The sequence below is a fragment of the Lepus europaeus genome, chromosome 13 (assembly GCF_033115175.1).
Source record: "Lepus europaeus isolate LE1 chromosome 13, mLepTim1.pri, whole genome shotgun sequence".
Taxonomy (NCBI): Eukaryota; Metazoa; Chordata; class Mammalia; order Lagomorpha; family Leporidae; genus Lepus; species Lepus europaeus.
Window position 1 is genome coordinate 68,802,412 of NC_084839.1, and position 22,781 is coordinate 68,825,192.

The following is a 22,781-nucleotide window of genomic DNA, read 5'->3' on the forward strand; positions in this document are numbered from 1 at the left end:
AGACCAGTTTCACCATCTTTTATTGGATACAGAGTCATAAATTCTCTGATGCCCATGTGAGTCCTTTTAAATACATACACTCCGGTACATTCAGCAAGGGACATCGTGGGGTGACATGGAGCAAAGTGCTGGGATGGCAATGCCTGGGTTGAGCAGAGAAGTGGGGCCAGGGAAGGCCCCCTGGGGGCTCGAGGTACAGGCACCACTTCCGAAACAAAAGTAAAACCAAAAATTGCTCCCCACCCCTCTGCCTGGTGTGCTTGGGGTTGGGGGGAGCTACCTCACAGATCAGGCTTGCTGTAGCCTGACTGCTGGCAAGGCAGGGCCCAGGGGCCAGTTGTGGAGGTCCCCACCAGCAGTGCCCACCAGAACAGAACCTCTGGCGCCAGCCACAAGGCAAGCCTGGGTCACTCCTGCCAGGGCACAGCTGAGGCTGGGGGAGCCCAAGGCTCAGCCTCCCTGGGCCCATCCTGGCCGAGACAGGAGGCTTGGCCTTGTGGGGAGCCTGCCTGATTGTCAGGGCAGTCTTGGGACTGGCTGAGGTCCCAAGGGGTTAGGGAGGGAATTTGCCTTCGTTGGCCCTGGTATCCTGATCTTCACCCAATCCTAACCTTCTCGGGCAAGGGCTGCAGATGAACACACTTGTCCAGGAATAAATACACACAATACACAGCAGTATATACAGAAATGCAGGCCTGCAGCAGGGTCGGGTGAGAAAGCATGGCCACCAGGGTAGGGAAGTGCCAGGGCTGACAGACTCGACGATGACAGCTTTGGACAGATCCCATTGGCTTCAGTAACTCCTCTGGGCATTTGGGCCGCACACCTGCTCATCTCCTGTTTTCACTCCCAAGTTTGGCAGGAATGGGGTCTTTGGCACCAGCAGTCACTCTGGGAAGGTCTCCTTCCACTTAGTGCCAGAGGGACTAGGGGGTGGAGGCGGCTCCCCACCTAGGACCTATCAGATTAGGGAGCAGGACTGGGGAGCAGGCAGAGCCCAAAGGCAAAGGACAGCCAGACCTTGTGCAGCAGCCCTTTTGCAGCGATTCCTGAGGGACTGGCTCCAACTCAGAGCAGCCTTGACCCTATAGCGGCTGTTCCTGGTCAGTGGGCATCGTGGTCTGGGCAGCCCATTCTTTTTCCCTGCATGCAGTATCTTCATGCCCCACTGCTGCTGAGGGGAAGCAGCCTGAATAAAAAGTGGTCTGCAGCCAGACTGACCAACCCTCCCCGAGGCGGGGTTGGGGGGGCAGGCTGCTTGGCAGGAGGGCTGAAAAGGACACTGAGTGGCCACCACTGCCTCCGCACAATGCAGGGGTCTCTAGAGCAGCACCTGCCTTGGTTTGCTATCCTAGGTGTCACCTCTTGTGTCTTCAGTAAGGAGGAGATGCAGCATGGGGTGCTTCCAGGAAAGCCAGGCCCTATTCCCACTGCCCAGCCTCAGCTCCAGCAGCTCCAGCTGAGCAATCAAGAGCTCCCCACTCAGCAGCGGGGCCCACCACGAGAGCTGGGAGGGGGGAGCCAGGTTGGGGGCTGCAAAGCTGCCCGTTCTCAGGGCATGCAGGAGTGCCAGGGTACACAAAGGCTGTCCCCCCAGTGGTGGCTGTGTGGTGGGAAGTGCTCTGAGTTGTCTTTGCATTGCCAAGGGCTGGGACTGTACAATGTGTACTCTCACACATCCTTCACACAGAGCAGGAATATGGGGTGAAGGATCCCAGTGGGCTTCTGGGAAAACCCAGAGGTGGGACTTGTTAACCCTTCAGCTCCTACCACTGCTGGTGCACAAATGAACGAACCTGACTACCGTCAGTCCTCTTAGCACCACCGTACCTCACTGCTCACGGCACCCTGATTGCCTTTCCCAGGGCTGACGCCAGGCACCTCAGTGGGCACCACCCAGGGAGAAATTGCCTAGAGCCTTGTATTCAGGGATGGAGGCTTCCTAGGGCAACAAGTCTTTCCTTCAGGCGAGCTCACGCCAAGCAGAGCGTCCCTTTGTGCTTTGTCCAGGAGACACGGAGGGCAGCACCTCTAGTCTTGGAGTCACAGGGAGCAGGGGCTCCAGGACTATGGTTGGCAAGGCAGGATGGACACACACAGGGCAGCCAGGCCCCGAGTGGACCTCTACCGCCCCTTCCAGGCCCCCAGAGGAGAGGAGAGTTGTGCTTCTTCCTATGACTCCTGGGGACAGGACCAGGGTTGCTAACAGCAAAGGCATCATGCATCGGACAAGGAGTTGCCAACAATACACCCTTGGTATTTCAGGTCTTCAAAGAGCAGGGACAGAAGCCACACAAGCCAGCAATGATGAAAAGAGCTGAGCCAGAGCTAGGGAGTGGAGCCTGCAGAGCAGGGTGCATTGCTGAGCCCAGCTCTGGAGGACTCTGCAGGGTAACCCAGGCCTTGATGTTGAAGCCAGATTGTGGCAGACAGCTGGGTCCCTGCAGAGGGCTGGGAAACAGGAAACCCCAGCCCCAGCGTGGCCGAGACTGTTAGCTAGGGCTGGGGGCTGGTTCTGTACAGGAGAGAAGGAAACCCAAGGGTAGCTTTAGGTTAAATGTTTGAACTTTCCAAATGAAGGTCGTCGGCTGGACCTCCAGACTCTGAGCCACTGTGGGAGTTCTGAGGGGAGAAACAGGGGGGACCTCAGTCTTTGGCGCCTTGGGGCCAAGCTCTGGTCCTTTGGGGACTGTGCCAGGGCCCATAAAATCTCCCACTGGCCCCCAACAGCAGGCCTTGGCCCTATGAGGCTGGTAGGGATTGGGACAAGGGGAGCAGTCGATTGAGGTGCTGCTCCTTTCCCCTGGCTCCAGAGTTTCTGGTCCCCCAGACCAGATCAGCTGACCATAAACAGGGAAGCAAGGCAGCTGCCATCCCCTGAGCCTCCTCCAGCCCCACCCAGCACAGCCTGGTGCCTCCAACAGCCTTGGGGACCCGAAGGCCATCAGATTCCTGACCACGCTCCTGGGTTAAAGGGAAACCCCTTGAAGACAGAAACTACTTTTCGCTGCTGACCAAGCTTCCCAGGGCCGGGACCTTGGCCCTGCAGAGGGTCCTTCAGGAATGAATGGTAGGTATAAAACATGCACCTTTTAGCTCTTGTGTGGCAGGGTCTGTGGTGGATGGAAGGGGAATGGTCTTGCCTTTCTTAGAGCCATATGTAAGTCTTCTCCCCTGGCCATCCAGCCTCCTGGGCAGGGACGTTCTCATCCTGGGGCCAAGTCCTTTCAGACTACCCCCTAGCACCCCCACCCCCCAGCTGTCAGCTGACCAGGTGCCCAGGCTCCTGGGCTTGCCTGTGTTACTCCTGGAGATGTGGACCCGGAGCCCGGGCAGGCTGTCTGCAGAGGGTGCCCGCAGAGGGCTGGGACGGGCTGGGGGGAGGAGAGCCCTCTGTGCCGTGTCGGAGCTGCCTTGTGGAGCCCCCCCCAACCCCAACAAGGAGGCCAGGCCTCGGGAAGGAGGAGCCGCCGCGTGGTTATTGCAGATCCTCCAGGCGATGACACCAGGTGCTGGTGGTGACAGCTCCTCGCAGGCTGTGCCTAGAAGGCTGCTCCAGTTGGGGGCGGGGTGGGGGCAGAGGGCAGCTTCTGTCCAAGCCCCTGCCCTGGGGAGGCAGTACCCTGGATCTGTTGCTCTGCTGGTCCAGGAGGAGGACAGGGATAACACTAGGCCTCTGAAGGTCTACTCAAAACCAAGGTCCCTCCAGAGGTTCAAAGAGAGTGCCCTGGGGTGGGGCTGGCAGGGGCCCTGCCGCCCCCTACTCGGGTTAGCAGCCGCCTTCCACCTTGATGTGCAGGATCTTAGAGAAGCCGGGTCTCCGCCGCAGAGCCTATGGACCAAACCCTGGGTTAGTCATCCCTCCGGGTGGCCAGGTTGTGTCCTCCTGCCACACTCACCCAGGTCCCCAGCCCCAGCCTGGGGATGTGGAGGCAGGGGTGTGGTCTTGGGTAGCCTCAGAGCTGACCCCTCACCTGGAGTTTTGTCACCATGTCCTCAAACAGCTTCTGGGCCTCAGGGCTGCTGGGCTCTTTGAAATAATCAGCAATCCCAATCTGGACCACAATGGACTTGAGGTTTCGGCAGATGCCTGGGGAAAGATGGGTAAAGTGAGGCTGACTGGCCTGGGCAGTGAGTGCCTCCTCTCTCGTCACTAATGAATGAAGTCAGACACCACCGAGAGGTCCCATGTGCCAGCTTTGAGGCATATGGGGGCTCAGAGTGGAGGCAGGGACAGGCAGACCATGTGGCTGAGGCAGAGAGGCTGCAGTGGGCTCCAGGAACGTCCCCAGCAGAGGGGACGCTTGTATCGCGGCCCCGGGCACTGGAAAATGAATTACAAGGAACAAAGACACGGAGGGGAGGCTGAGGGGGCTGGACTGGGGCACAAGGGGGGGGGGGGTGCAGTGGGAGCAGAAGGCTTGAGGGACCGGATGTTGCTATGAAGGTGGAGCAGGGCAGGGTCTGGAACTCCTGACTGTGGAGGCTGAGGAGTTGGTTCTGGGGGTGAGGTGTGGCCAAGAGGGCTCTGAAGATGGTGAGGTTTCAAGTGGCCAGGGCCTAGGGACCTCCCAGAGCCAAATGTCCCAGACAGTGGTCTAGGACCAATGGGGCCCTTAATGGAGGCAGAGGAGTGAGTGGGAGTGCAATGGGGGGCTCGAGGGAGGTGGGGGCTGGAGCAAGCACTATCTAGAGTCCAGGGAGTCCAGGGAGAGACAGGTCGTTACTCCAAGAACTGTCCTGGAGCATACACACCTTGTTAGTCTTCCCACCTAGTCTAGAAAGCTTGGAGGATAGGAATATAGCTCTCACAGAGGAGTAGTAGCTCGCCCAAAGTCATGCAGCTAATGAGCAATGGAGCCAGAGTGGGAACCCGGGGCAGTCCAGCTCCGGAACCGGTGCTCTTAACCTGTCCTGCCTCTGCTGGCTGGAGCTCTTGTGCGGGCTGATGGTGTTGGACAAGTCATTTCTCCAACAAGGGGAGAGCCCAGGACCACTTTCTACTGAGCTGAACTATTTGGATCAGACGCTGGAGGGCCCGAGTGCCACACCAGCCTCAGAGGGCAGTGGTGGCAAAGCAGAACCCGAGTCAGTGCGACCGCAGCACCAGTGCTTGGCTGTGCTCCCTGCTCACGGTGCTGGGCGCCGGCCTGCATCCCCCCAGTGCTCACTGTTGAAATGCAGCAGGGCCTTGGGGGTGACTGGGGTGGCCGTGAGCACCAGCATCTCCAGCCCCTTCAGGCCTTCCCGGCAGACCTCGGCCGCCACCTCCTGGGTGATCTCTGACACGTGGTCCAGCTCCAGGACCTGCAGCCGCATGCAGTTTCTTGCTAGGAAAGGAAGAAGGGAGGCCCTGCTGACCAACTTCCCTGGTCACCCCTGCCCAGTGCCGAGGGCTCCCCACCACCATCCAGCTGCAGCCCCAAGCCCATATGGGATTTCACAGGGCACTATTGTACCCGTGCCCACTTCTCACCACTGCCCAGCACAGTCCCAAGGCAAAAGACTCACCGAGTGATGCCAGGCCCTGTACCCCACAGCCGGCACCCCCAACCCCCAGGGCCCGGAGGTGGGGCCAACAGCGGCCGATCATCTGCAGGCAGCGGTTACTGAAGCGCGTGGGCTGCTGGCTGGAGAACGAGGAGGATCAGGCATCAGGGAAGCTTCCAGGTGCTGCACACTGTGTGTGCCTCCTTTGGGACCCCTTTCTGCCTCCGCCAAGTGCCCCCCCAACAACCCAGCTGGTCAGAAATCCGGGATCATCCCTGACTCCGCCCCGTGGACCTGCCACCACCCTGCAGATTCTGCATCCCCAGAGAGTGCTGGGCCCTCGGTCCAGCCCACCAGCAACACCTCTGGGCCACCAGAACTGAGCCAGCTCCACTGAGGGTGCAGTGGGGACAACACAGATAAGGACCTGCTCTTGGAGGCAGGGGCACAGAAAATGACCAGTCTGGTCGTAACCCCTTCAGTAAAATCCTCCAATCGCTTCCTATACCTTTTAGATAAAATGCAAACTCCCAAACCTCTCAGCAGGTCCTTCCTGACCTCGGCCCAACACTCCTTTCCACACCCATTGCCCAGTCCTGCTCCTCCACTCACACCAAACCTGCCATTGGCCTCAACACTTGGCCCTCAGCATCGATTCAGGCCACAGTCAAGTCTCCGGCTTGATGCCAGGGACATGGAAACGGGCGTTCACCCATCACTGTGGATGCTAGTGGAGGCATGCTGCAGGGCCTGGAAGGGGCTGTCCACAGCCAGCACAGACGGCTTCAAGGTGCAGGGCAGTCTGTGGGCTGCCTGCCTGCACACCCTGGGTTCTCCAACAGTGTAGACTGCACACTACCCTCCCGAAACCGCCAATCACGTGCCAACCACACCTGGCTATTTTTAACAACTGTTCACCAGACACGGACTGTGGGCTCTGCAGGCTTTGGATCTGTGATCTCACAGGAGCCAGCAACAGTACAGCCTTAAGACAGCCGACAGATCCCCAGTCTCACCTTCACTTTGCAGTGAGAACCTGAGACATGACTGGATTCCTCAGAGGGACGCTGTTCAGGAGCAGGATGTGACCCCGCATCTGATCTCTAAAGCCCTCCTCCTGCCACCTCAATGTGCCCATGAACCCCTTGTGTCTCTCCCACAAAGCCTAAGGAATGGCCTTGGCCTCTGGGCAGGCCCAACCCAGCTCCCTCCCTACCATGCACCCCTGCCAGGTCTCACCAGGGGTGAAGTGGCGCCACCTGGAGGGAGACGATCTCTCTGCAGCCTGCGCCCAGTGCCCAAATGACCTCATGGCCCACAGGGTCTGTGGCGCTCCTGTGGAAAAGAAAGCTGCAGCTGCCCACCTGGTGGCCCCTGCTACTGCCCTTCCCTCCTGCCCGTGAGCCAAAGAGTTCTTGGATGCAGCTGCTTGGGAACCTTGGGGGTTGGCTGTGCAGTGCCCAGGGAGCCCTCGAGGCCTGGATCCTGTCTCTGGTGTGGAGGACCCACCTGTAGGTGACAGCCTGCAGGGCGCGGCAGTAGCAGCTGGCCAGCCAGAGCGAACGGTCGGTGAGGATGTTGGGACAGTGGGAGATGCGCAGGATCAGCAGGTTCCCGCCGGCCGCCTTCAGCAGGGACTCCAGCCCTGCTTCAAGGCAGCCCCTGGGGACGACCAAGAGGAGCTTGTGGCCACCTCCTCCTCTGGAAGCATCCCTGTTTAGTTCCGAGTTGGCGGCAGCCTGGCAGCCCGGCAGCACCGCCTGTCCCCACCCCACCCCCACCGCCGCGGGTCTCACCGGGTGCTCCGGGCATACTCCTCCTTGCTCTCCTTCTTCCCTCGCTGCCGGGGCTTCAGGTTCTGCAGTGTCAGCGAGTGGGCCTGGGTGCACCACTGGGCCAGCATCGCCAGGAACTGCGGGTAGAGGGGTCGTCTGCAGAGGACGGGGTCTGCACTCTGCTGGCTGGAAGTGGGCCGGCCCCAGCGAGCTGGGGCGCTTTACGGGTTGCAAGGACCAGAGCTTGCAGGGCCCGGCTCTGCCAGGGGCGAGGTGGGTGTGCAGCAGCAGGGCGGGGCGGCGGGCAGGCCAGGGGCAGGCACCTTGGAGCAGACTCGAGCATTCTCCAGCAGCACCCGGGTCCACACGGCGGGGTGGCGGGCCACGAAGCGCCAGTCCCGGCAGACCTCGGCAGCGTGCAGCAGCGTGCGCGTGTCCAGGTAGGTGAAGATGCAGAACAGCGCCGCGCGCATCTTGAGGATCTCCGGGCTGATGACCTCGTTGGAGCGCGAGGGGCTGCCCCTCTCGGCTCGCCGAGCTCGCCCACTGCCTCCCTCGGAGTGGGCTGCAGAACACCAAGGGGAGGGGGTCAAAGGCCAGCTGGGGGCCATGGGTGGGATGCAAGGGGAGAGCAGGAACTACAGGAGAAACGGGCAGGCGTCGGGAGGATGGGCAAGTGGCCTCTGCTCGCCCGCTCCTATCGGGTAGCCCCATCCCTGACCTTACAAATTAGAAAAGGGTGCCCTTTCTGTACGTAGTCTGTTCTTTTGTTAATGTATATTTTGATTTTAAAAGCAGACAGAGAGAGAGAGAGAGAGAGAATCTTCTACCCACGGGTTCCCTCCCCAAATGTCCACAAGAGCTGGGGCTGGGGCTGGGCCGGGCCATTCAGGTCTCCCACATAGGGTGGCAGGGACTCAGGACTTGAGCCATCCTTCGCTGCCTCCCAGGGTATATATTAGCAGGAAGCCGGCTTGGCAGAGAGCGGCCAGGCCTTGAACCAGGCACTCCAGTATAGGATAAGGGCATTCCAAGCAGCAGCTTAACCCGCTATGCCACGACTTGCCTCTAAACATTCTTTCCAAGGGTGGCTCCTGACCCTAGCCCCCTACCCACACACATCCGAGCCCTGCCTGTGTGCAGGTGGAAGTGGCTCTCCCCGCCACACCAGGGCTACACCTGGTGGTGGTGGGGGGCGGTCGACGGCTGCTACTCTCCTGTGCGTGTCAACAAGGCCACCATGGGGCTGGCCCCTTAGAGGTGGCATCCTCATGTGACACAACCTGAGCACTGAGCCCTGCTGTGGCCCTGCCCCAGGCTTAAAGGGTGCTGTACAGGAGGGGTTGGGGGAGACTGGGCCAAGGGGAAGGGCGGGACAAGAGCCATGTGCACCTCCTAGGGCCTCTCTGCCCGCCCTCCCAAGACTTACCTGAGAGCCGGCAGCTGCTCAGCGGCCCAGCCACAGCAGGCCCAGGGCGGGGGGCATCTGAGGGGCCCTCGGCCTCCGACTCGGTGGTTCGTGAGCCCACATCCGAGACGTCCCCCTCCTCGCCCTCTGTGCTGTGTCGGCGGGGCCTGCGTTGCCAGTTCTGAATGGCCTGGCGCCGCAGGCCGGAGCTTCGAGGGGGCTGGGAGCGCTCGGAGCCCCCATTGGTAGCCTGGGCCCTTGTGCCCAGGCCCCCAGGGCCGCTGTCCTCCGGGGGCCCCTCCTCTGGCCGGGGCAGCTCCAGACTGTCACTGTCATAACAGCCTGAGCTCTGGGATGCAGCTGGCACGCGACTGGAGGCTCTGGGGTGGGGTGGAGGGGACCGAGGGACAAGAGTCACCAGGTCCGCCCCAACTCCCCACCCCTCCCCAACCGCCAGGCAACAGCAGACCGCACCCCCACCCCCACCCCCGCCCTCCAAAAGCTCTGGAGTGTGGAGAGGCAGACACAGGGAAGCCAGGGAGGGCGGGCCCAGGAAGAGGCCGTGTCCCGGGGGAGGGTGAACACAAGGGGCGGGCCAGGCCCGAGCTTACCCTGTGCTGGGAGAAGAGCCATGCCGTGACACCGCGTACGTGCTTGCCACGGCTGGGCCTGCGTGGTGCTCTCGCTGTGGGCCCCCAGAGCAGGAGGGAAAAGAGGGGCGGGCAGAGGAGGCGAGGGAACAAGAAGGAGCAGGAGAAACAGGGCCCAAGACGGAAGGGAGGGAGGAGGAAAAGAGAGAAGAGGGGAAAAAGTTGGGAAAGATGGACGAATGGACAGACAGACAGCCCAGACAGGCCCGCTCCTCAGCCCCTCCCTCCACCCAGCCCACACTCTGGGCTCTCATTGGCCAGGATGGACAGAGATGGGTCCCTGAGGGCCAGGGCTGCAACCACCTGGGCCATGGGGGCTCCCCTGCCTTGCACCCCTCCTCAAGCTGGAGGAGGTGGAGCCTGGGGCATCCTAGGGGTCATCAGGCCACGTGTGCAGAGGGACTGAGGGGACACGGGGCACTCACCATTCGGCCTGGGCCCCGGGGCCCGGCGCCCATAGCTCCGCGGCCAAGGCTGGCGCTGGGCGTGCTGCCACAGCTGCTGCTGATGACCTGCAGCTGCCGCTCGGCGCGGTCCGCCCGCTCCAGCAGCTCCTCGATGAACTGCTGCAGCCGCAGCTTGGCGCTGGCCTCCCGCGCCGCTGTTTCCTTCAGGAACTGGTCGATCTGCACCACCTCCCTGGGCCCGGAGCAGTCTCTCACCCAGGGCCTTGCCGGGCTGCCCCCACCCTCTGCAGGAGAACCCGGCTAGCGGCGTAGGGGGCCCAACGCAGCACGTCTGCTTACGTCCATAAAAACCGCACACAGAACTGCACCCCAGCCCCAGGCACTCCTGCACCGGGCACGTGCAGGCCCACACAGCCACCCCTGTGCACGCACCCGGAGCCCCGTATCTGCACCCACCATAAGGGCACACCTGCACCTCACACCACACACAGACACACTCAGGTCCTCATGGCCTCAGGATCCAGTCTTCCAAAACGGAAACACTCCCAGGGACACATTCAGCGCCACAGAGCCATATCCCAACACGCAGCCCCACCCAGCTGTGCACGTGCACTCTCAGCACGTGCACCGCCCAACACATACGAAGCAAGAACCACGGAGGCCCACAGGCAGCTCCGACACACCCGCAATTTCAGAAGCATGCATAAACATGACAGCACGGCGAGAAACGGGTATGGCGACCCAGCCCGCGCCAGCCTCCCGGAGTCACATGAACACAGCAGTTACCTGAGCAACCACTTCCAAATACACCAAGGGTGTCCCTGCACCCATTTAACATTCACCAAGCATCTTCCAGCGTCAGCCAGGGTGCTCAGTATTGGGGATACAGCAATGGACAAAACAAAAATCCTGTCTTCATGGAGCACGTATCTTTTTTTTTTTTTTTGACAGGCAGAGTGGACAGTGAGAGAGAGAGAGAGAGAGAGAAAGGTCTTCCTTTTCCTTTGGTTCACCCCCCAGTGGCCGCTGCGGCTGGCGCACCGTGCTGATCCGAAGCCAGGAGCCAGGTGCTTCTCCTGGTCTCCCATGCTGGGGCAGGGCCCAAGGACTTGGGCCATCCTCCACTGCCTTCTTGGGCCACAGCAGAGAGCTGACTGGAAGAGGAGCAACCGGGACAGAATCCGGCGCCCCAATCGGGACTAGAACCCGGGGTGCCGGCGCTGCAGGTGGAGTATTAACCTATTGAGCTGTGGTGCAGGCCAGCACTTATCATTTTTAAAACATGTCATGTATTTTTATTTTATTTGAAAAGTAGAGAGAAACAGAAGGAGATCTTTCACCCATTGGCTCTCTCATCCACTGCCCTGGAGCTTCCTTCTATCATGATGAAGACAGATAAATAACATCAATAAAATTCTACACTGAAAGGCCAGAGAAGGTGCAGGCTTTAGGGATAGCAGTCAATACGCTGCTTGGGACGCCACATCCCATATTAGGATGTCTGGGTTCAAGTCTCGCCTCCATGCCTGATTATGAGCACCCTGGGAGGCACCAGGTGATGGCTCAAGTACTTGGGTCCCTGCCATCCACATGGGAGACCCAGATGGAGATCCAGGCTCCTGGCTTCCGCCTGGCCTAGCCTGGACTATTGCAGGCATCCGGGGAGGGAACCAGCAGATGGGAAATTTCTCATGCTCTCTCTGCCTTTCCAATAAAGTTTTTTAAGGCCACAGAAAAGAGGAGAAGCCAAGATAGAAGGCTGAGAAGGAGCAGACAAAAAGATCAAAGGGGCTCTCTAGAGCGCCTCCTGTGGCGGCCGCTGTTGCCGGGCCTCAGCAACACGAAGTCCCTGGTGACACCAGGACAGTGTCGGGGCTGGAAAGTGGCTCAGAGTGGGTTCAAGAGGGAACGCCAGGAAACAAAGACGCGACAAGCAGTGTAACAGACGCGGCTTTTCTGTAAGGAAAGAAAAGGGGCAGATGGGAGAAGCGCCATCCGGCCCGCGTGCTTTTAAGGAATGATACCAGGTAGGGAAGCTCTGAAGACAGACAAGGGCGAGGGGAGAATTGAGCCACGTCCTGGAGTAGGCAAATGAGAAGAGGATGCGGTGCCAGAATGCAGGGCGTGGCGCTGGCTGGGATACATGGAGGAGAAACATCCAGTCTTGGCGGTCAGTTGCCATGCACTCACAGGCCCACACAGTCACAACACCCGTGCTCCACTACCCACGCTCACGGCCCCGCTCCTGGACCAAAAAGGCACGGCCTTAACCGCTTACACCCAGGCACCTTCCGACAACCCCGCGCGGACACACCCACCCTCGGCGCCCTGCAGGCCTACTCACTGCTGCTTTCGGTTCAGCTCCTGCTCCTTGTGCACCAGGTCCTGCTTGAGCGAGGCCAGCAGCTCCACGCTCACGTCCACCTGGCGCGAGAGCTCGGAGGCGCGCTCCTCCAGTTCCTCCTTCTCGCGCCCCAGCCGCGCGCTCTCCTGGCGCGCCGTCTCCAGCTCCGCCGCCTTGCGCTCCAGCTCAGCCTGCAGCCGGCCCACCTGGCCCGCGATCTTCTGCTCCACCTCCTCGCTCAGCCGTTCCAGCCGCCGGTCCACCTCCAGCTTCTCCAGCGCGCGGATCTTGAGGCGCGCCAGGCCCTCCTCGTACGCCACGTCGGCCGGCGAGGGCGACGCGGGAGAGGCTGAGGCCGGCCCGGGGCAGGGGCCGGGGCCGGGCCCGGGCGGCGGCGTCGAGCACGCCGAGGACGCCACCGACTTGCGCGCGATCAGCTCTCCCAGCGGGATCTCGATCTCGCGCAGCGCGTAGCGCGCGGCGGGCACGAGGCCCGGCTCGGCTAGCTCGTCGCAGGGCAGGCTGGCGGGCACCAGGTCGCCCGGGAAGTGGGCAAGGGGCGCGTGGTGGTGGTGGTGGTGGTGCAGCAGGTGTGGCGTTGCGGGCGACGGCCCGGCCGCCTGCTCCTTGCCCTGGAAGGACGTGCTCTCAAAGACCTCGCGCCGCGCGCCGGGCACCGCCAGCAGGGCGGCGGGCTCGGGCGCCAGCGGGAAGCCCGAGGCTGCGGCGGCGGCGGCGGCAGCGGCGGCGCCGTCGCAAATGCTGTTGGTCTTGGAGAGGATGTAGAGCGTCTCGTAGGTGTGGCTGTACTCCAGGTGCGCGCGCAGCGACGACAGGCTCCGGAAGCGCTTGTGCTCCCCGCAGCGCGGGCAGCGGTAGGGCAGGTCCAGCGAGGCCATGGCCCCGCCGCCCGCGCTGCTCAGAGCCGGCTCCACCGCGGCCGCCGCGCCCCTCAGCCGGGCGCGCTCATGGGGGGCCGTGGGCGAGCTCCCCTGCGGGGTCGGGAAGGCTCAGTGCGCCCGGGGCGAGGAGGCTGGAAGAGAGGGACAATGTCTTAGAAGGAGGGGATCCCCGCTCCCTCCCGCTCCTGCCTGCTCCCCCTGCACCTGTCGGTCCCCCAGTGATGGGGCGAAGGGAAAGCAAGAACCTGACCTCCCAGAGGGGGCTGGCTTGCTGTGGCACCTGTGCAAGAGTGAGAGAGACTGTGATTTATTTAAAAGAAAAAAAAAATCAGTTTTATTTACAGTCGTTCCAATCTGGACACAACCCAAGTGCCCATCAACAGCAGAAGGGATACACTGTGGCACGGTTACAATGGAGTCCTCTCAAGTGATTGCTGGTACACGCAACACGGATGAATCTGTTTTGTTCTGTTGCGGGAAGGAAAGCCAGACCCGAGTGTAGGCTGTAGGATTCCACAGAAACAGAGTTCCAGGAGGACAGATAATAATGACACAAGTCAGAACAGAGGTTGCCCCTGGAGGCTGCGAGCACTGGGAAAGAGCAGGAGCGGGTTTAGGTGATGCTGAAATGGGTCTGCGTCTCGATCCGAGTGGTGGTGGCTCAGGTGCACACACGTGTCAGCGGCCAGGAAGCTGCACATGTCAGGCTGTGTTTGCATGCACTCCCCTGTATGTAGGTTACCTCTTAAAAGAAATCCCCAAGATGCTCATTTGCATGCCGTACATGCCACTGTTGTAACACAAGCTGGACTATTCGTACGGTGCTGCAGTGACCAAGATGTCCCTCCACCTGATGCTACTTGGGGTGGGGGCTGTTTGTTCCTGGCCCGACACCCTCCTACCTCTCCTACTCCAGGCCCTGGATCCCTCAGGCCTAGAAAGCATGAGGTATGGCTCTGGTGAGCGTCCCTGCCTGGCCCACCACCCCAGGGCTGTATCATCTGTGCTCCCCACACCCATTTTGACATCTCACCCCTCCGCACTCTCAACTCCTGCTGCCAGCTTTCCCCACTTCTGGATTCCTGTCCCCCTGCCCCTGCCTGTGGCATCTCCGCAGCCTTCATCAGGCTCCAGGCAGACTCTGCTGTCGCTGTACTTTTCAGGGTCATGGACCACCTGCTAATCAGACAGCCCAGTTGTCCTCAGGCTGGGTCCCTCAGCTGACTCCATCCCTGCATCTCCATAGATGCCATGAGGCTCTCATTTGACTTTTCCTCTGGGTTCTGCCATCTCCTGTTCTTGCCATCTTTCTAAGCTTGCTGGCTCTTGATGGGGTGGTCTCTGGGGTCTGCCTTCTGGCCCCCTCTGCCTCCATCCTCTCCCCAGGCAGTCTGGCTCAATCCCACAGATGCCTCCACACCTACAGCTGCTCTCAGCGCCACCTCTTCATCCTGGCCTGCTCCTGAGATCTGTCTGTCTCTGTCATGTCCACATGGACAGATGGGTGGACCTCTGTTGCCTTCGCCAACCCAGCACCCAGTTTTCCTCCTGGTAACAGCACCCTGCTGTGATTCTAGGAGTCCACCCTCCCCCACTTTTTTAGGCCTGTGGTCCTGGGGTGTGACATAGGCCTGGCCAATGGGAGTCCTAGAATGGGCACAGGGCATCCACACTGAGCCAAAAAAGCCCTAGGATGGCCCTGGGACTACTGCGGGAGGCGTCCTTTGTGGGCTCAGGTGCCTAAGGTGCTGCGGAGGGCCACAGCCGCTAGGGAGGAATCTTCTGGAACTGGAGCCAACCCAGGAAAGCAGAACTGAGATGAAGCTTCTCCACACACACGCTGTGAGATCCTGGCCTGTTCGGTTATGTGAGCCGCTCAATCCCCTTTTTTGCTTAAAATAGTTAATCAGGTATGTGTTACCTTCACCAGAGAAAGTTTCAACTAAGAAAGCAGAATCAGGCCGGCGCCGTGGCTCAACAGGCTAATCCTCCGCCTTGCGGCGCCGGCACACCGGGTTCTAGTCCCGGTCGGGGCACCGATCCTGTCCCGGTTGCCCCTCTTCCAGGCCAGCTCTCTGCTGTGGCTAGGGAGTGCAGTGGAGGATGGCCCAAGTCCTTGGGCCCTGCACCCCATGGGAGACCAGGAGAAGCACCTGGCTCCTGCCATCGGAACAGCGCGGTGCGCCGGCCGCAGCGCGCTACCGCGGCGGCCATTGGAGGGTGAACCAACGGCAAAAGGAAGACCTTTCTCTCTCTCTCTCTCACTCTGTCCACTCTGCCTGTCAAAAAAAAAAAATAATAATAAAAAAAAGCAGAATCAGAGATAGAAAATTTTTTTTCAAGTATAATGGACTTTAAGAAGGCATTAGCCGAGGCCGGCACTGTGGTGCAGCAGGTTAAAGCCTTGGCCTGCAGCACTGGTGTCCCGTATGGCACCATTTCAAGTCCTGGCTGCTCCACTTCGGATCCAGCTCTCTGCTATGGCCTGGGAAAGCAGTGGAAGATGGCCTAAGTCCTTGAGTCCCTGCACCCACGTGGGAGACCTGGAAGAAGCTCCTGGCTTCCAATCGGCACAGCTCCAGCTGTTGTGGCCAGCTGGGGAGTGAACCAGCAGATGGAAGACTTCTCTGTCTCTCCTTTTCTCTCTGTTTAACTCTTTCAAATAAATAAATCTTAAAAAAAAAAAAAAAGTGGCACTAGCCAAGCTGGGGGTGAGGAGGAGGCATAAGATGGTGCCAATTCTCCAGCTGCCCACCCAGCACCAAAGAGGCTCATCAAAATGCCTCCTGTCGCCCTGGAGCCGAGGCCAAGGACCTGCCAAGACTGGAGCTTTAGGGGATCTGTGGAAAGATGTAGAGCGTTGGGGTTGTCTTCTTTCCCTTGGCCCCCATCAGGGCCAGCATGGAGACACACCCTGCTGGAAACAGAGGAGGTACACAGGCCTGCTCTTTTCTGCCTGAGGCCAGAAATCCAGTAAGGTTGAGAGATAATTAAGAGGCATTCTCTGCAGCAAGCTAAAGTCAGCTCCAGCTAAGACAGGGAGGCTGGAAACTCAGAGGGAGCCCTGCCTGGGGCCTGAAAGGCTCTGGACTCCTCAGGCCCAGCTGCACCCCTGCTGTGCCCCTCCCTGCTCCAGAGGTTTCCACTCCCACAGCCTTCTGTTAGGATAAAGCTGCAGTGGCAGGGGGCAAATGAGCTCTGCCTCCCCCCAACCCCCCCAACTAGAGCTTTGCTGGGGCAGAGGCTCAGCCACAGAACTGGCTCCAGGGAAGGACAGAGTCTTCCAGGGTCTGTTGCTAAGAGACAACCCCGCCCCTCCCTCAACATCACCACCAGGACTCCATTCAAGAATTGTAACTTTCAAAGAGGTCTCCAGCCTTGGTTAACAGCTCAGGCTCTGGGGCTCCGGGGATGACCACATGCAAATTGACTTAAAAGCCTCCTAATGAGGAAGGGAATTGTATTACCAGAAGAAACCCACAAACCTGTAAAGACAAAGGCAAGGTTTACTTAGCTCCTAAGGTCACTCCCTACCCTCCCAAACCTGTACCCCCAGTGCCTCCCATCTGTGGCCACAGAGCAGGAAGGTGGAACCAGTAGAATCAGAACCTCTGATTGGCGGGTGGACCAGTCAGTCAGTGGACCCAGGACTTGTCAGCTGTGTGAGGCTGCAGGTGTTTTCCCCCCCGTTGTTTCTTCAGTGAGGAGGGTTTTGGTTCTTGCAGCCCCCCAGGTTTTCCCCCACCAGTGCAGTCTGGCCACAGATGGAAAGGCCATGAGGGGCCAGCTCAGGACCTCATTAGACAGACAGATCCTGGCTGAACGTTCTAACAGCCTGAGAGCTGGGAATAGCTTCCAGGGAGGCGACAGCTGCACCATGAGAAACAGGGCACGTTGCTTTAGACATTATATGGGAAGAGGGCTCTGTGTAGATCTTGGACAGCCGAGAAGTGGAGCAATGTGCACATTTATTGCTTTTGCACCTCCCACCAGTCCTTCTTTAGAGATCGACCCCCCCAGTTTTGCCTTAGAGGACCATTCCCCCTACTTTGAATGGGTTTAAGTAGAGCTGACCCCACGCCCTGGCTCCAGGGGAGCACACGTGACCTCGGTCTGCTCCATCAGCGTCCCAGGGATTGAGTCAGTAATGGCCCTGGTTCTTTTTTTTTTTTTTTTTTTTTTTTTGACAGGCAGAGTGGACAGTGAGAGAGAGAGAGAGAGAGAGAGAGAGAGAAAGGTCTTCCTTTTACTGTTGGTTCACCCTCCAATGGCCGCTGCAGCCAGCGCACTGTGGCCGGCGCACCGCGCTGATCCGAAGCCAAGAGCCAGGTACTTCCTCCTGGTCTCCCATGCGGGTGCAGGGCCCAAGCACTTGGGCCATCCTCCACTGCACTCCTGGGCCATAGCAGAGAGCTGGCCTGGAAGAGGGGCAACAGGGATAGAATCTGGCACCCCGACCGGAACTAGAACCCGGTGTGCCGGCGCCGCAGGCGGAGGATTAGCCTTTTGAGCCACAGCACCGGCCGAATGACCCTGGTTCTTAACCAGGCCCAGGCAGGCACCCCAGGACCTGGGCTGGGCTGGCAGGATGTGAGCCCAGAGCTGCTTCTGGCCATTTCTGTCCTCTCTTTGGGGGACAAGAAGAAGGAAACTCTGCTGATGGCACACCCCTCTGTGCCTGAAGCTTTCACACAGGGCTTGTCCTCTGTGCAGAGGCAATGACCGTTCTGGGGGCTCGAATCATCTGAGTTGGCCGCCAGTTTCTAGCAAGGAGACTGCAGACACACGACGTGTCCCAGTGTCAAAATCCCGGATGTCCCCTCACCTGCTCCCCAGCGTCCCTGTCTCCCTCAACAGTGCCACTGACCCCCAGCAAGGCCACTGGCCATCGTGATGTTTCTCTCTGCCAAGCATCAAGACCTGCAGGGCCTCCCTGAGGATGCTTTCAACACAGGCACCCTTCTCTCTTCCGGCCACAGCCCCTCAGGCCTGTCTGCCGGCCCATCCTGTCCCCCAGTTCTGAAGCATCCAAAGCACCAGATTCCTCTTTCTGCAGATGACTCCTGCTCAGACTCCATCAAAGGCTCCCCATCGTCTGTCAACGCCAGCCAAACCCTCAGCTCCACGGTCTGGCCTCGCTGTGCTCCTGCCAACTTGGATGGGGAAAATGGGCCGGCTGTTCCACTTGCATTTCTTTGATTACGGCGCTTGGCCATTTTCCCACACGTTTACCAGTCCTTGTGCCTCTTTGGTGACTTGCCTATGGACTATTTTGTTCATTTTTCTCCTGAACATTCCCAGTCCCTTATTGATTTGCAAAAGCGTTTTCTAATATTGATCTTTTGTCAGTTATATCCTGCAAATATCTTTCTCAAGTATGTTGATTGGCTTTTACTTTTGTTTATGGTCTTTATTGATATATTAAGTATGCATCAGTAAAATATGATTTTTAAAATAATTTTTAAAGATTTTTTTATTTATCTGAAAGGTAGAGTTACAAAGAGACAGAGGTAGAGAGAGGTCCTCCATCCGCTGGTTCACTCCCCAAACAGTAACTGCTGAAGCTGGGCCGATCCTAAGCAATGAGCCTGGAGCTTCCTCTAGGTATCCCACGGGGGTGCAGGAGTCGAAGGACTTAGGCAGTCGTCTACTGCTTTCTCAGGCCACAGCAGAGAGCTGGGTCAGAAATGGAGCAGCCGGGACTCGAACCGGCACCCATATTGGATGCTGTTGCTGCAGGCAGAAGCTTTACCCGCTATACCACTGCTTCAGTGCCTAAAATAATTTTTATTTATTTGAAAGGCAGATAGAAAGGGAGAGAGATAGACGGCGATGTCTCATCTACATGTTTACTCTTCAAATGCATGAAACAGCCAGGGCTGACCCAGACCAGAGACGAGAGCCAGATTTTTCAGTCGGGGTCAGAGGCCGAAGTGCCGGAGCCATCACCTGCTGCCTCTCTGGGAGTGCGCTGGCAGGGAGCTGGCATGGAGACTGGAGGCAGGCCTGGAACCCAGGCGCTCTGGTATAGGATGCTGCCTTCCGAGCACAGCTAACGCCTGTGCCAAATGCCAGTCCCAGCTGCGTGACTTCTGATCTTGTTGTCATGCTTAGGAGGTCCATCCCTACCTACAGATTACAGAAACACACCGTTTTCCCAGTAAGTGATATGACTTCATTTTTAAAATTCCAGAATATTATTTTAAATTAAGGGCTGTAAACAAATAATCATGATACCATAAGCTGACAATGACTTGACAGCATTCAAACGATTCATGATCCCCTTTTACACACACAGATTTTTAATCCATCTAGAAAGTTTTGGTGGGCATGGTGAGACAGGGAATTTTTAAAAACACATTTTCATTGCAGAGAAAAAGTATTAAGACAGACTCCTGTGCACCCCTCATCCAAGCTTCGGCAATGACCAATTCATGGCTGAGTCTGTTTCATCTACATACATCCCCCTTCACACCTGCAAGACTTTGAGCAAATCCTAGCTAGATGTAGCATTGTTTCTTTTCTTTTCTTTTTTTTTTTTTTTTTTTTTGACAGGCAGTTAGACAGTGAGAGAGAGAGAGACAGAGAGAAAGGTCTTCCTTTTCCATTGGTTCACCCTCCAATGGCCGCTACGGCCAGCATGCTGTGGCCGGCGCACAGCACTGATCCAAAGCCAGGAGCCAGGTGCTTCTCCTGGTCTCCTATGCGGGTGCAGGACCCAGGGACTTGGGCCATCCTCCACTGCACTCCCGGGCCACAGCAGAGAGTTGGACAGGAAGAGGAGCGACCGGGACAGAATCCAGCGCCTAGAACCTGGGGTGCCGGCGCTGCAGGTGGAGGATTAGCCTATTGAGCTGTGGCACCAGCCGTAGCACTGTTTCACCCACAAATACCATAGTAGGCTTCAAACAGGACTTTGCTTTCTTTTTTAGAAAAGTAAATATTTAGTAATTGTTTCAACATCATCATCCTTTAGGTACATTAAAACCCAAAAAGTAGCCTTGACAGGTAAATCCAAAAGATGGTTGTCTAAAAAGACCAACAAAACAAAAAGCCGGGGCCGGTGCTGTGGTATAGCGGGTAAAGCCACCACCTGCAGTGCTGGCATCCCATATGGGTGCCAGTTTGTGTCCTGGCTGCTCCACTTCCAATCCAGCTCTCGGCTTATGGCCTGGGAAAGCAGTACAAGATGGCCCAAGTCCTTGGGTCCCTGCACCCATGTGGGAGACACGGAAGAATCTCCTGGCTCCTGACTTCAGATCAGCCCAGCTCCAGCTGTTGTGGTCATTTGGGGGGTGAACCAGCGGATGGAAGACATTTCTTTCTGTCTCTCTTTCTGTCTATTTGTAACTCTGCTTCTCAAATAAATAGTAAATTTTTAAAAATCTTTTAAAACAAACAGCCTTCCAGCAAATCTATTCAAAGAGCAAGAGAGAGAAAAGGAAAGAACACAAATACCCAACACTATGAATAAAAAAAAAAGGAGTATCATCACTGGCACAGAGATTTTTAAAAAATTTATGAAAATACTATCAGGTACAACTCTTGACTCAAATTTTTGAAAATCAGGATGAACTGAATGGTCTTCTAGGAAAAATATAAATGACCAAAATTGACTCAACAAGAAATAGAAAACCTGAACTAATAACAATAGACATAGCTGAAGAAGTTGGCAAAGTGACCAGGGATGTTAGAGAATGCAGTCACACCCACCCACAGCTGCTCAAGAATGGGGCTGTTCTGTAGTGCATGGTCGGCTGGGTGGCCGGGCCTCTGTGTGGGCCGCCCGTCCCCACTAAGTGCTGGTCCTTCTGGTGGGAGACACTTCAGGGCTTGGGAAAAGCCAGCCTCCTCTTTCTTGCCCCTCCCACCATGTACTTTTTTTTTTTTAAGACTTATTTTGGGGCCAGCCATGTGGCGTAGAAGGTTAAGCCTCTGCCACTTCGAGTCCCAGCTGCTCCACTTCCAATCCAGTTCCCTGTTAATGGGCCTGGGAGAGCAGTAGAGGATGGCCCAGGTGCTTGGGCCCTTGCACCCATGTGTCAGACCACTTCAAATAAATAAAATAAATCTTTTTAAAAAAGATCTATTTATTTACTTGACAGTCAGAGAGAGAGAGAGGATCTTCTACCCACTGGTTCACTCCCCAAATGGCCACAACAGCTGGGCTGAAGCCAGGAGCCAGGAGTTTCATCTGGGTCTCCCACGTAGGTGCAGGGGCCCAAGCACTTGGGCCATCTTCTACTGGTACCCATATGGGATGCTAGCATCACAGGCAGTGACTTAACCTATTATGCCACAATGCCAGCCCCCACTACCATGCGCTCATATTAAAAAAAAAAAAAAGATTTATTTTTATTTGAAAGACAGTTACAGAGAGAGAGGTAGTGTCAGAGAGAGGTCTATCATCCGCTGGTTCACTCCCCAAATGACCACAATGGCCAGAGTTGAGCCGATCTGAAGCCAGGAGCCAGGAGCTTCTTCTGGGTCTCCCATACAGGTGCGGGGGCCCACTCGCTATGCCACAGGTCTCCCATGCAGGTGCAGCGGCCCAAGTACTTGAGCCATCCTCCACTGCTTTTCCAGGCCATAGCAGAGAGCTGGAATGGAAGAGGAGCAGCCAGGACTCGAACTGGCTCCCAGATGGGATGCTGGTGCTGCAGGCCGGGGCTTTAACCCACTGTGCCACAGCGCCAGCCCCCACTATGCATTCTTGAAGCACCCTTTTTTCCTGCACACAGAGCACAGGAGAAAGGGCAAGTCTCGAAGTACAGGACTGTGGATGGATGTGCAAGGCGGAGCAAGGGAGAGAGAGCCGGGAGGCTCTTCACTCCAGGACGGCCAGCCCCAGTTCTTCTCCATCTGGAGGTGGAGCTGAGGAATGATCAACACACCTCCTTTGCATAAGCACGAAGCTTTGCCTGAATGTGAGCAAGAAGGCGATGGAGGCGTGGAGTTGGGGATGGAGGGAGAGAAGGAAAATGAAAAAAGTGTTGTCTGTTCAAATTTCATCCCAATCCTGTGCTATGAGCACCAAGACAGGACACTTGGAGATTTTTGTTAGTCTTCTGGAGTCCCAGAACCAGCAACCTGTGCAGCTCTGAGACCTGCCTTTCCAGTCTGGTCCTCCTCCCTGCCATCCTCAGGCACTTAGGCTTCTCCCACCTGGAACATCTACCTCAAGTCTCCCTTCCTTCCTTCCTTCCTCCTTCCCTCCCTCCCTTCCTTCATTTTAAATTTATTTTATTTATTTGAAAAATGAGTTACAGAGAGAGGTAGAGCCAGAGAGAGAGAGAGAGAGAGAGAGAGGTCTCCCATTCTACTGGTTCACCCCCCAAATGACCAAAACGGCCAGAGCTGAGCCGATCCAAAGCCAGGAGCTTCTTCTGGGTCTCAGCAGAGAGCTAAATGGGAAGAGGAGCAGCTGGGACTTGAACTGGTGCCCATATGGGATGCTGGCACTGCAGGCGGCGGCTTTAACCCGCTGTGCCACAGCACCAGCCCCAAGTCTTCCGCTTTCTTTCAAGTTCAGCTCAAGATTTAATTTAGACAGGACTCTACCAGCTGAACTAGGCGGAGTTTTGTTTTTTTTTTTTTTAGCTTTCAGGCTTATGAGTGTTACCTATTCAGACTAGGGCAACCATCCTCAGAAACGTGTCTGCTCTAGCTCCTGACTACGGTCATGTTCTCACACATTCACTCTGCCAGAAACATGGCTCATCTTGTGTTTCTGCAGCTTCCACGACCTTGTGGTTACTGATAATTCCTGCAGTGGACATCACCACTTGTATCTGCTCAGCAAGTC

General features: G+C 57.5%; 1 protein-coding gene across 1 annotated transcript; it reads right to left on the reverse strand.

Annotated features, from left to right (window-relative positions):
* Nucleotides 1-3,744: 3,744 nt before the first annotated feature.
* On the reverse strand, nt 3,745-12,973 carry FBXO41 (F-box protein 41). Its single transcript, XM_062208711.1, has 12 exons — nt 12,075-12,973; nt 9,749-9,962; nt 9,285-9,358; nt 8,695-9,053; nt 7,589-7,830; nt 7,287-7,402; nt 7,000-7,152; nt 6,730-6,825; nt 5,512-5,630; nt 5,172-5,330; nt 3,975-4,090; nt 3,745-3,832 (listed from the first exon to the last, which is right to left on the reverse strand). Exons 1-12 carry the CDS (start codon nt 12,971-12,973, stop codon nt 3,770-3,772), a joined length of 2,610 nt encoding a protein of 869 aa, XP_062064695.1. The 3' UTR covers nt 3,745-3,769.
* Nucleotides 12,974-22,781: the final 9,808 nt, after the last annotated feature.

Excerpts from the sequence above, each read along its gene's own strand:
- FBXO41 (XM_062208711.1), bottom strand. The coding sequence starts at position 12,973 with ATGGCCTCGCTGGACCTGCCCTACCGCTGCCCGCGCTGCGGGGAGCAC. Across the intron at positions 5,631-6,729 it reads GTGGCGCCACTTCACCCCTG|CCAGCAGCCCACGCGCTTCA; the intron begins GTGAGACCTGGC and ends CTCGTTCTCCAG. Across the intron at positions 5,331-5,511 it reads ACAGGGCCTGGCATCACTCG|CAAGAAACTGCATGCGGCTG; the intron begins GTGAGTCTTTTG and ends TTCCTTTCCTAG.